General features: G+C 35.6%; 1 protein-coding gene across 1 annotated transcript; it reads right to left on the bottom strand.

The window, feature by feature from the left end:
• Window positions 1-1,038: 1,038 nt before the first annotated feature.
• Window positions 1,039-7,385, bottom strand: LOC110019153 (B3 domain-containing protein Os04g0386900-like). The gene is made up of 4 exons (XM_020716733.1): window positions 7,170-7,385; window positions 2,082-2,178; window positions 1,652-1,791; window positions 1,039-1,513 (listed from the first exon to the last, which is right to left on the bottom strand). The coding sequence occupies exons 1-4, from the start codon at window positions 7,170-7,172 to the stop codon at window positions 1,223-1,225; spliced, it is 531 nt and encodes a 176-aa protein (XP_020572392.1). The 5' UTR covers window positions 7,173-7,385; the 3' UTR covers window positions 1,039-1,222.
• Between the last annotated feature and the right edge of the window lie 5,663 nt (window positions 7,386-13,048).

Here is a 13,048-nt window from a genome sequence, read left to right as displayed (position 1 = left end):
AAAAAAAAAAGTTGTCGTAACTACTACCGCTCCCGCTCGCTCCCACCTTCTTTTTTCTCTATTGGCGCTAACTCCTTCAGTTTGCGAAAAATAGGAAAGTTGTTGTGCTTGAGTGCTTCAGTCTCCGTCTCTCGCTAGCGAAATAGAAGCCTTGCTCCCTCTGCGCGACTTTGTTGGAAGTCTGGTTGTTGGATCGAGAGGGAGGAATCGTCACTCCCTTGATATTTCTCATCGGCAGGTGTTTTTGCAAGTTGTTGTTTTTTTATGCTTGGCATAAGGAAAAAGAAGATAGTGGAAGAAGAAGGTTGCTCTTCTTGATTTCTTATTGTGGCTTGTGGCAGAAGAGAAATAGATTTTTTCTCTTGTACGTATTTCTTCTTCTTTGGTGTTCTTATACTTGGGTGAATCTCGGTGTAAAGAGAGAGAGAGCAAGTGAGAGATATTGTAATCGTCGACGTGATCAAACAGTGTAAATTCCTCAATTAGTAAAATCCTCTGCAACTCCGTGGATGTAAGCAATTTGCCAAACCACATAAATCTGTGTTCTTTTGGTGTGAATTTTTCCCGTTCTATTTTTCACTTCGTCGTCGATCGTTCTATTCTATTTTAAATATACCACAACACCCTCATTTGTTGTCTATTTGGTATGTGCGGACTCCACACATAATAATTTCTTTACACGCACAGACAATCCATATCAAAAGGGGCAGTCCCCGTGGCAAAATTTTGTGATGGCCTCCGAAATTGAAGATCCACCAGCAAAATCTATCATAATTTAGATTGCACTAAACATGTCATAAATTAGTTTGATTCAAGCTCAACATAATTCAATTCACAAAACGTGGGCATAATTGAGCTGCATTCTGCTTTTTTTGTTTTATTTTATTTTATTTTAATAGACTGCCGGGTTTGCACCGTGGCCATCCCAAGTTTTAAGCTGAAATGAAAAATACTACAAGGAGAAGCTACGCGCAATTGAGTTTAAGATCCAAAAGTCATCCCACACAACAAAATAAAACATCCTCCTAAGAACTTTAAAAGAACAAAACACAATCACATCTCTTATTCCAAATAATTCCAATGGAATGAAGTTTCAAATCATATCAAGTATACAGTTTTGTCTCCCTTCCATAAATCTTTAAACTAAACCAATTCAAATATAGCATACAGAACAGCAGCAATCATGGCTTGTGCGTTACTCCGAAACCTCAGGACACCTTAATTAATCAATATTGATTGGCCGCTCCAAGCTTCCTCTTTTGAAAATCTTGGTGGGGATTTGTCCATCTAGAATCTGCACCCGGAACCTCAGCTCCTTATCATCCATAAGCTCAAAAACACATCCATCTCCCACTCGCAATTCGTTGTCCTCCACAAACTTACGCCATCCAACACCAAATCTCTTCAAGGTGCAGTCACCACAGTATCTTATTTCCCAAATCTTACCCCGACATGCAAGGACTCCCTTAACAGTAGCACTTGGAAGAGCATCGCGGAAACTAGTTGGGACTACCTAGTAGTTTGTTCACAATGAAAAATTAAGAAAAAATGAGAGATTTAAAAACGTACCACAAAATTGTTATAGATTTACATATCTAACACCAAAAGAATGATATTTACAGTACAGGGTAACGCTAAAATGGTTATTTACCAGTTGATATGGCAATTGAACATGGGACTTTGCCATGATTGAAATGAAGTATGGATTCCCCAAAAGCGGTAAGATTTCGGCGCCGAACGTTAATCTGCAGGGTACTTGAGCTCTGAATGAACAGTTAGAAACCGCATGCTCTGATTCAAAGAAAAAAAAATCCTTCTTTTATACTTGAAATTACTTGGCTTCTAACTAATGTTTCTTTGCTCAGATATTTGATTGCTGATAACTAGAAAATTTGATTTTTAAGAAAAAAGTGATATTTGTTGGAATACATTTTTTTTTTTTGGATGTGATTAAAAATCATTCAATTATAATGATTCTGTTTTCACATTCAAAAATATGTTTTTTAACAGCAAGATATCAAATAGGCCTTGAGAAAGTTGTGATTAAGAGATCAAACCGATTAGTTCAGGAGTGTACTAACCAGCGTTATTCAACTCATGGGTTGAGAGACTCTGCTCTTGCAGAATGTTGTCACCTAAACTAGGTTGGTTGATGGATTCTTCATCTAAGGTGGTCGACTGTAGAGAACATCATTATGTATGCATTACATATATTATGAAATTAGAAAGGAAAAAATATATCTAAATATAGTAAATTAAGAAACAATCTCCCATAAGCAACATAAGCACAGGTAGTGGAAATGCACAACAAAATATTGATTAAATAAAGCAAAAAATTTGAACCAATTCTTATCTATAAAAATAAACATAGATAAGTATTTATTTATTTGAAAGCTTGCCCTTTAGTAGAAATATATTGAGGCAAATCCTAATAAGAAATCATAACAAAATAACCTAAATGGAAAAGGTTGCCTCATTAATTCTCAAATTCTTGTGTATATCAGGGACTTAACTCTAAAAGGTACTAATTTTAGTTTTTTACCTACAACAACCCAATAACTTTTGCAATCGAATGAAGAGACAAATTCTACATGCAATTCTGTTATTTAAGGAAGAGAAGATGAGATTATACTTGAAAGAAAAAAGGAATATGTTAAAGAAAGAGAGGATGAGGACCAATGAAATTTCTTCAACTTGATTTATAAAGCTTGAGATATTATGCATTTAAATTTACCTTTAGCTATGAATTAAATATACGTTTTTGCCATTTTTAAGTGTTTATCAAACTGTTACATTAGAATGAGCTTTTAATCACTTCCTAATTCATAAACATAATTCAAATTGTTAGAATTTTCAATTTCCAAGTTTACATTTGAAGTTTGTCTTCAATTTAGCTGTCTATCACTTTTTTTTTTATTAAATACTCCAACTTTCATAATTGTTAGTACATCATGTATTCATTGAAAAGTATTAGTTGGTGCAGTTTATATACATGATACATTTAAGTTATGAGCGCTATAGTTAATAAAAGAGTTGCTTTGCTTTACACATTAAAGCAAAAAACAACCCCTAGCGCATGGCATTACGCATCAAAAAATTGTTAAGTATTACTGCATTTATAGATTTAAACAAAAGAAAAAATTCAATAGGGCTTACTCAAGTTTTTTAATGAAATTCACTATTACTAAAAAAAGGTCGTAATTTATTTATCTAACTATTTATTAGAAATTTTCATTGTACATATGCCTCTAATAATATACATAATTTTTAAAATACATAAGATACATGAAAACTAGAAAAAAAAAAATTAACGAAAGTATCCTTAAACAAAAAATTAAGCCATCATTCCCTGATCAAATTATTTAGATCTTAGAGAACTAATGGGTAAACAACAAACGATCATGTACTCAAACATAAACAAAGAATCGAATCAATTTTCAAACCCGTTCATTTATATGATGAGCACTTAAAATTTTCATCTTCGTTCATTTATATGATGAGCACTTAAAATTTTCATCAAATTTATTTTATTATGTAAAAAAAATAACAACAACAAGCATTATATGAACAATATCGAATACAGTATTGTTAGCTTAGAACTCTTGAACACAGTCAGCCTTTTCTTATAGATATATCCTCTCCCCTCTTTTGATTTCCCATATGCTAAGCCAAAGTACCACAGGAAGAAGATGGAGTGCCGTAAGCAGCAGGTTGCTGTACCCAAGAAGCAAAAGAAGATGTGAAGAAGAAGGAGAGTGCAGGAGAGAAATTAGAACAAGTAAAAGGGAGCTCAGCCAATCTTATTATATAATACACACAAACACCAATACAGAGATCCTATTTAAATACACACATGAACCGGTTGAGCCAAACAAAAGGCCAGAAACAAAAGACAGAAACAAGCTTTAAGAACCTAATAATTATACTGCCCCTCAAGTTGATAGTTCATGGAGGAAGTATCAGCTTGTTCTATAGGTTGTTGAATCCTTTGGAGCTGAGAGTTTCAGTAAAAATGTCTGCTAGTTGATCCATGGTCAATAGGTGATTAATTGTGATATGTTTGTTGGTGATGCAATCCTGAATGAAGTAAACACCGATCCCAATGTGTTTGGTTCTTGCGTGAAAAATTAGGTTATTAGCGAGAACTAGAGCTGAAATATTATTGCAGTAGAGTGGTGTTGGTTCTATAACGGAGATTTTAAAGTCCTCAAGAAGTTTTCTTAACCAGATAGTGTCGACTGCTGCAGTGGATAACACTCGGTATTCTGCTTCTATGGAGGAGCGGGCTACAATAGTTTGTTTCTTGGTACACCAGAAGATGAGAGTTGTCCCAAGAAAGGCACAATACCCGATAGTGGATTTGCGATCGGTCTGGTCTCTTGCCCAGTCGGTGTCGGAAAATGCTTGGAGTAGTAAGATTCCGCGGTATATTGGTAAACCTTTGTTGCTAGATCTTTTTATATATCGTAGTAGCTGTTTCAGCTGAATGAAATGTTTGTTGAGAGGTTGATAAAGATGTTGATATAATTTTTTGACTGAAAAAGTTACGTTGGGTGGGATAAGAATAGCATATTGGAGTGAGCCGACGAGCTGTTTGTAAAGTTTATACTTGTCATATAGTTCTTTGTCGATGGTAGCCGGTGTGACATTAGTGGAAATTGTTGAAGTGGAGCCCGTCAAAACGAGAAAAAAAAAACTACTGCAGTAACTACTTCCGCTCCCGCTTGCTCCCACCTTCCTTTCGCGATTGGCGCTAACTGCTCCTGTCTCCTTCAGTTCACGAAAAAAACAGGAAAGGTGCTGTGCTCGAGTGTTCCTATCTTCGTCTCTTAGTCTCCATCTCTCGCTCGCGTAAACAAAAAGCTAGCTCCCTCTATGCAACTTTGCTGAAAGTCTGGTGGTTCGATCGAGAGGGAGGAATTGTCACTCCCTTGATATTCCTCATCGGCAGGTGTTTTTGCAAGGTATTGTTTTGCGTGCTTGGCAGAAGAAAGAAGAAGATGGTAGAAGAAGAAAATTGTTCTTGATTTCTTCTTGTTGGCTTGGGAAAGAAGAAGATGGTAGAAGAAGAAAATTGTTCTTCTTGATTTCTTCTTGTTGGCTTGAGGCAAAAGAGAAATAGGTTTTTTCTCTTGTACGTTCTTCTTCTTCTTCTTCTTCTTCATCGGTGTTCTTGATATTGGGTGAATCTCGGTGTAAAGAGGAAGAGAGCAAGTGAGAGACCCTGTAATTGTCGTTGTGATCAAACGATGTAAGTTCCTCAATTAGTAAAATCCTCTGCAACTCTGTTGATGTAGGCAATTCGCCGAACCACGTAAATCTGTGTTTTCTATTGGTGTAAATTTTCTCGTTCTATTTTTCGCTTCGTAGTCGATCATTTTAAATTTCATATATACCACAACAGAAATGAGAATTTTAATCGGCTTGCCAATGTGTTTGGTTCTTTGTTAAAATGTATTTGGTATATTTGGACGGAGGAGATATAATCCGTTGAAGGTGTGATCTATATGGATACCGAGGAAGGTACATGACTTACTGAGATAGTTTTACTTGAAAATGATGGTGTAGTTGATTCATAATATCAACCAGAAAGTTGGAGTTTCTCCCTGCAATTGCGATAACGTCAACATCTATCAAAATTTAGCTTTCCGGGTTGGATTCGGTAGAGACCATGAGGAAGGGATCGACATGGCTTAGTTGAAAGTCGGGAGATTGTAAGGTGGAGGTGAGAGTAGAGTGTCATTGTCTTGGATATTGCTTGAGGCCATGGTGGGCTTTCTTCAGAAGACAGACATGGGTTGGTTTGTTGGAATCTTCGAAGCCAGTAGGTTGCGACATGAAGACCGTCTCGTGGAGCGGATTGTTGAGGAAGGTATTAGATATGTCGAGCTGAATTATTTCCCATTGTTTTGAGATGGTCATGGTGAGAAGGGTTGGATGGGGAAAAGTTTGGCAACTGGGCTATATGTTTGATCATAATCAATACCATTTTGTTGTTTGTAATCCAGTGTAATGAATCTTGCCTTGTGACAGAGAATGGTCCCATCTGAATTTCGCTTTATCTTATAGTTCTATTTACAGCAAGGATGTTTTGTGATGGCGACAAAGGGACTAAAACCCAAGTTCCTTGGGATATGAGGGAATCAAATTCCTCAAACATGGCTTTGTTCCAATGTATGTGTTTTGTAGTCTCATGATAGGAGTTTGGGCCCATGGGGGTACCTGTAAGAGTATGTTGCAAGTCGAATATGGCTTTAGGCTTTAAGTAGCTAGTTTTATCCCAGGTGAGCATGGTGCGGATGTTGTGAGTGTTCGGTTTGGAATGTTGGCTCAAAGGGCTATATTAAAAAGGAGGGGTAGGAGGATAATAAGAGTTTTTATATGAATTGATGTAGTTAAGAGGTCTGGGTTTCGGTGAGGTGAGTTGAGGCATGGGGAAACTAGAGTGGTTTTTGATGTAGCAACTAAAATGGAGGTTTGCTGCCGGAATTTGGTGAGGGGAGAAGGTGGCTTAGATAAGCCACGGTTTGAACTATGTCAGGCCACAAAATGGAAGGTAAAGTTGCGGTTTGCATGAGAGCCCTAAACATCTCCAATACATGTCTATCCTTCTGTGACTCTGTTTTGCTCGGGTGTGTATGGGCAGCTGCGTTGATATTGAATCCATTAATTTTTTCTGATAGATGTCCAGATTGTTATTGACATATTCCTCACCTCCATCTGTTATGAGAATTTTTAAAGGTGTTTGAAACTGCTTTTCTACCATAAATTTGAATGTGATGAAAGTGTTAATAGCATTAAATTTCTTTTCAGTGGATATAATCAGCGGTAACAAGAGTAATCATCAAGAAATAAAATTTTTAACTAATTTATAATTTTTTAGCTACTACTTCACGATTACAAATTAAAATTCACTGTCTCCAGTAACAAAAGACAAATATAAGTACAGATCTGTGCGCGCGCGAGAGTGAGTGAGAGAGTGAGAGAGAGTGAGAGAGAGAGAGATCGAAATACATTTTCTTGAAGTATCTACACATTCATAGATCTAAAAATACTCAATAGATCAAAAGAGATTAGAAGGCCTGCTCTGCTTCTTCAAAATTCAAGAATCATTCTTCAAGACACAAAAAAAATAAAAAAGTTAAGGCAGGAGAAGCATAAGCACTCACCATTGAGTGGCCGGAAAGATTAAGACGAAGCTCACGAGGACGGTGGAGCGACTGATGAGCAGGGAGACGACTTCCACTTTGTCCGAAAATAATTTATTTCTTCCCGGGAATGTATAACAAGCCGATTCTCCAATATGGATTGTGCATCGTTGAAAACAACTCGGGCTCCGAATCGAACCGGATTATCCGATCGGGAAGGCCGGCAATTTTGTGCGATTTTTAATCGTTTTAGCGGCTTTTTTATTTGCTGAAAAATTATTAGAGTATTATATTTCAAATATTTTAATACTACTTTATTTAATATGAAACAAATGTAGTAAAATGTGTGATCAGCCTCTGGTTGGGCAGTGATAGCTGGCAGTCGTGGTGGTTGGTAACAAGCATGTGGGGGTTGATGTCAGTGGATGACAGTGGCCTGCGGTGAGCGAGCGGGTAGACGGTGGGCGAGCAATGACCAGCAAGGGTGGTAGACTCAAGGTAGCAGGAGTTGGCGGTGACAACTAAGACTTCACACGAAATAATGTTTGTGAAGTTCGCCCAAATTCAAAAAAATTCTAAAAACATTAAAATTGAAAGAGCAAATGAATTTCAGATTTCTTTTAATTTTACCGTATATTTGTAATTCATCTAACAAAATATTTTAATTTTTTAAACTCCTACTAAAGAAATGTAGTGCACTCTTTTTGTAATAAATCAAATAATCCCTTAAATAAATTTAATCTCGGCTTAAATATTACCAATTTAAGCATATAATTGAATTTGTATGTGTTATAATTGTTGGAGTTGAAACTGTAATGAAATGAGGTTCTTTATTTTTTTTATGTGCTTCAATGGATTCCCAACAGTTTTCCGATAATTTTTTGTCCTTCTATTGTATGACGGTTATATATTATCAATTAATATAATGACGAGCAACCGACGTTCTCTTGATAGAATATCGATAAAACGACAAACGTTTCCGACCGCTAATAAACCCATGAACAAAATGATAACAAGCAACAAAATTGTTTTCATTCTACAATTTTTCGATAGCGACGATGGCCCGCCAATAGATAACCAATGACTATTTTTTCGATAAGATTCAATGGTTTGCAACCGCCGTTTATATTACCATTGAAAAGCGATGTTGTATTCGTATTTAGACTATCTCTATCACTATTGTGGCTAGGGCTCTATATTTCGCTTCAATTGAAGAATCGACAATGATAACTTATTTTTTAGTAGGCAATGGGTTAAGTGCGGATATGATGAATATACAAAATAGTTGCACATTTCCAATTGATAGGATCACCAGCCCAATCTGCATCATCAAGGGTCTCGAGTTCAAGATTCCCTCTAATTATTGGTAGACAAATGTCAGTGGTGCCCTATAAGTGTCGAAGAAGACATTTTAACTGCCAAAAAGTTTTATTTAGTTGGGTGATGCATGGTTTGACCTGATTGATTGACAACATAGGTGATATCAGACCTTATGAGACTTAGATACTTCAAGGAGCCAATCAATATGCGATGTAAGGATGGATCAATTAAGCTAGTCTGATAAGATTCCTCAGAAGAGTTCCTTAAATTGGTTGGATTTTGAACATATTTAGCACTTGTGTCATTCTAGAATTATGAAGAATTTGTTGAGCAAAGGTGTTTTGATTTAGGTGTAAACCTTAGGAAGTGTGGACATCATTTATACCAAGGAATATCAAAATATGTCTTAGTGTTTTTATCTTGAATTTGTTGTGTAAACTATGGAGAGTGAGTCATTGACATCTAGTAAAATATCATCCACTTATATCACTATATATATGAATGTTGTTGTTATGGTAACAGTATATGGAATGTTCAGTTGTGCTAATGTTGAAATCCAACTGCTTAAGAAATGTAGTGAGTGTAGTGTGCTATTTTCTAGGGGCTTTCTTAAGCAGATAGATTGCTTTCTTGAGTTTACATATATAAGATGGATGATTTGGTATGTGAAACTTGGACGTATATACATTCTCATGTAGGTCTCCATGTAAGAAGGCATTGAAGACATCTAAGTAAAGAATATGCAAGTTAAAAGTGACCGCTATAGTTAGGAAGATGTGCATAGTTGATATTTTAGCCACAGGACTGAAGGTTTCTAGATAAACTTTGCCTTCTTCTTGTTTGAACCCCTTGGCAACAAGTGTGTCTTGTAGCTTGAAACTGTCCCATATGAATTATGCTTAGCCTTGAATGTCCAACTGCAGCTAAGAATGTTGTGCTAAGATGTGGGAGGTACAATTTCCATGTCTCTTTAGCTTTTAAAGCTTGAAATTAAGATGACATAACTTGTCTCCACTATTCATGTTTTACAACCATAAAGTAAGTTGTAAGATCAATAGTGGTTTGATGGGTAAGATTAAAAGGCTTTAAAGGTACATGTTTTAGTTCTCGTAAGCATATGGTGTTTTGGAAGAATAAATGAAGGAGGGGTATTTGGTCGGGATTATGAGAAAATGATAGTTTAGTGGGTTAAATTGAATATGGAGAAGGATTCTGTGAAGTGAGGATTCCGTGAAGTGAAGAACTCGGGTGCAGGAGGGCTGATCGTATGAGAAAATGATGTGATAGAGTGAACTTCAGTAGATGGAATAAGAAGTGGAGGTAGAGGTATTATGAAATTTGCTTGTGATGATGAAAAATGCATAGTTTTTTCTATAGCGAAATACATCCTCATTAAATTGCGCATGTCTAGAGATATATTGTTTGAATGTCTAGACATTTGTAACATTTTTTCCAGGGCCATAAACACACATTCTCCAGAAAGAGGATGAAGTTTATGTTTGAAGTTTATGCTTGATCCAATGAAAACAATGTCGACCAAATATTTTTAAATGATGATAGTTTGTTTGTTTGTTATATAAGATCTCATATGAGGATTTATATTTTAGAAGAAATAGCAAGCAATGAGTATAGTATCAGATCATATGGTGGTAGGAGGGGAAGCTTCATTTCACAAAGTTCAAACAATATCAGTGAGATGCCTATGCTTTTTTTCAACAATTCCATTTTGTTTATGAGTGCAACGACATGTATAATTATGTTGAATACCAAATTTGTTGAGGTAGCTATTGAATTTAGGGGGTGTTTAGGGTGGCGGTGTGGTTACAGTGTGGAGTCGCATTGCATTTTTTTTGTTTGACAAAATTGTATTTTCTAAAAGCTGTAGTTGAAAGCCGCATTTTGCTACCAAACGTGGCAACTTGCGGTGGCTTGGTAAGTTGCCGTGATTGCTAGTTGAGGATTGGGATTTTGATCGACCTTAAATCATTTGGTTGATTGATTTCTTTGTTGCACAATAGTTATAAAATTTGTCTAGATCCATAAATTATAATTAAGTGCGGATAGCTGTTTGAAGGCCTGGTAATTTTTGGGAAATCCGTTGAGTGTATAAAGTATGATACCTTCTTATTTGAGTTGTCCACCGGCGGTTGAAATGTTGTCGATGATTGTCTTGATCTTCCCTAGGTATTGTGTCATGAATAGGTTGTGCATGGAGAAAGTATGTAGCTCATTTTTGAGTTGAATCAGTCAAGACTTATTGTTAGGCTGTTGCCGCTTTGTGATTGTGCTCCATACCTCCGCCGTAGTGGGTAGGTGTAAGTCATACGAGAGGGCAGCCAGTGAGATAATGAAATATAGTGCTGCCATCAAATTTTGATCCACTAGAGACCACATGGTGTAGAAGGGATCGAGGGTCGGGGAATCGTTCTTGGAGATCAGAAATTTGGGTAGGCAACGACTGCTGCCATCCAGATCTATTTGCTGACATAATTTTAAGCACTTGGGCTCTCCACAATGGGTAGTTGTGCGGCGAGTTGAGTATGGGCAATATTCTTGATATTGCTGATAATGAATTTGAGATTGGGGGAGAATGCATGCCAATATCTTCTAGTTTCAGTTTATCATTCCTTCATTCTCAACCGGCAACTTCATAAATCATGATTAGCTAGGTAAACCCAGAAACTTTGCTAGCAATTGTTTTTTGATGCACAAGATGGCGGCTTAATCACTTTCTTGAATTCGAGATAATTACATATAGAAAGCAGGTAAATATTTACCATTCTTTTTGGCAGCTTTCATGAGAAGCTTTGCCAGCATACAAGTGTGGGCTTAACTCAATCAGTTTCGAATTAATTTGACCAAATTATTTTGAGTCGGAACAGCTCGACTATTCCTTTATACATCAATGATGGTTAACTTTATATATTAATATACGGTCTAAGTAAAAAAAAATTAGCTTGGCATTAAATTATTGATTAAACTCACCAACTTTATTTGATTAAAAATAAAATCATAAAATAAAAATCACTTGCCAAACACAAAATTCTGCCATTTTATTTTGTTTTTTTTTGTCCATTACATAATAAAAGCAACTTTACGCAAAATTTAAAATTATCATGAAATTTTAATTAAATTGATCAAATTTACAAATTTAAATAAAAGTGAGCACTCATAAGACATTTAATTTTCATCATCAATTCAATATTTTGCTTCTTAACAAAGACTAATATATTGCTTAATTTCTCTTACTTAAAAATCTTTTAGAAAGAACTAAATAACAAATGATGCCCAAAACTATTTCAGCAAATTACACCCATTCCCTACATTACTTGCACTATTGACCATTCTCATCAGATACAGAAAATATGTAAACTATACAAAGAAAAAAAAATATAGTTTTCGAAAAATATTACACCAAGTAAGGTTGAAAGAAATTAAAGTATTTGATCATGCAACATATTAGTTGAAAGCAAAATGAGTAATTTAAAGATGCTGACTGAGTTCGAGAACTCATAGTTGAAAGCAAAATGAGTAATTTAAAGATGCTGATTGAGTTCGAGAACTCACCCTGCACCGAAGTAATGGACAAAGATGTTATGCAAGCTTCAGTTCATTCATCATCATGAGCAGACCCAAAACCATGAGTGTGCTTCTTGGGCCTGGCAGACCCAAAACCAAATCTGTGTTCAGCTTTGCCATCTTGCTATTGCGGAGGCCACAAGCGTTACAGACAGTCTGATCACGTTACCGATAAGAAACATGTGCTTTTAGTTAGAGTAACGCTCTTGCTACTTGTTAGTGGCTTTCAATTTAACTTTCTATATATGGAGATTGGTGAATCAATATTAAACTATTTTTAGATGCAATGTTTTTTGCTGGGACAGTTGTTTAAAGTTAATAAATTTATTTCTAAAGAATGATGTCTTATGCAATTTATGTGTAGATACTATCATCTAAAATGTTTTATTGGAATAATTATATTGCGGATATGGTAATATAAGTTCGTAGAAGGTTATTATCTTATATAACACCCTTATCTTTAAATCACATAAAAATATCAAGAATATTTATTCATAACCTTAATTGGTTATTTCTTTCTCTCTTATTACACATTGCAAACTTTTATTTTTCTTGACTAAGAATAACTGGTAATAATTTTTAAGGGTGTAAAACTCGAGCAAATATTAAGTGTGTTCTCAATAACGCATATGATACATTAGAGGTCGTTTTTTTTATGTCGATCTGTACGGTAGACATACATGCATTTGTACACACATAATATTTTTCGTACAACTCATTATTAGATAGGGAGGGATTAATGAGTAAGATGTGATCACCTCTCTACTTAGGTGTAGCATTCTTCCCACACAAAAGACATTTCTTCACCGGTAACTTAGGAGGACTTAACCTAATATTCACATCAATTCCTGAGTTCTCGTAGTTTTAATCCATTGAACATTTTAGTAGATCTTTCTCTTTTAATAATTTGCTCGGTGTTGAAGACCGCAACATTAGATGAGAAGAAGAGGAAGAGCTATCACCAAATTTCAAAGTGTCGTGATTTGTTTTCTATCTATCTT

This window comes from Phalaenopsis equestris, unplaced genomic scaffold (genome assembly GCF_001263595.1).
Source record: "Phalaenopsis equestris unplaced genomic scaffold, ASM126359v1 Scaffold000053, whole genome shotgun sequence".
NCBI lineage: Eukaryota > Viridiplantae > Streptophyta > Magnoliopsida > Asparagales > Orchidaceae > Phalaenopsis > Phalaenopsis equestris.
The sequence above is the reverse complement of the archived record's forward strand: the minus strand, read 5'-3'. Positions and strand labels throughout refer to the sequence as shown.

Excerpts from the sequence above, each read along its gene's own strand:
- LOC110019153 (XM_020716733.1), bottom strand. Across the intron at positions 1,792-2,081 it reads CCATGAGTTGAATAACGCTG|AGCATGCGGTTTCTAACTGT; the intron begins GTTAGTACACTC and ends TCTTTGAATCAG. Across the intron at positions 1,514-1,651 it reads TTCAATTGCCATATCAACTG|GTAGTCCCAACTAGTTTCCG; the intron begins GTAAATAACCAT and ends ACAAACTACTAG.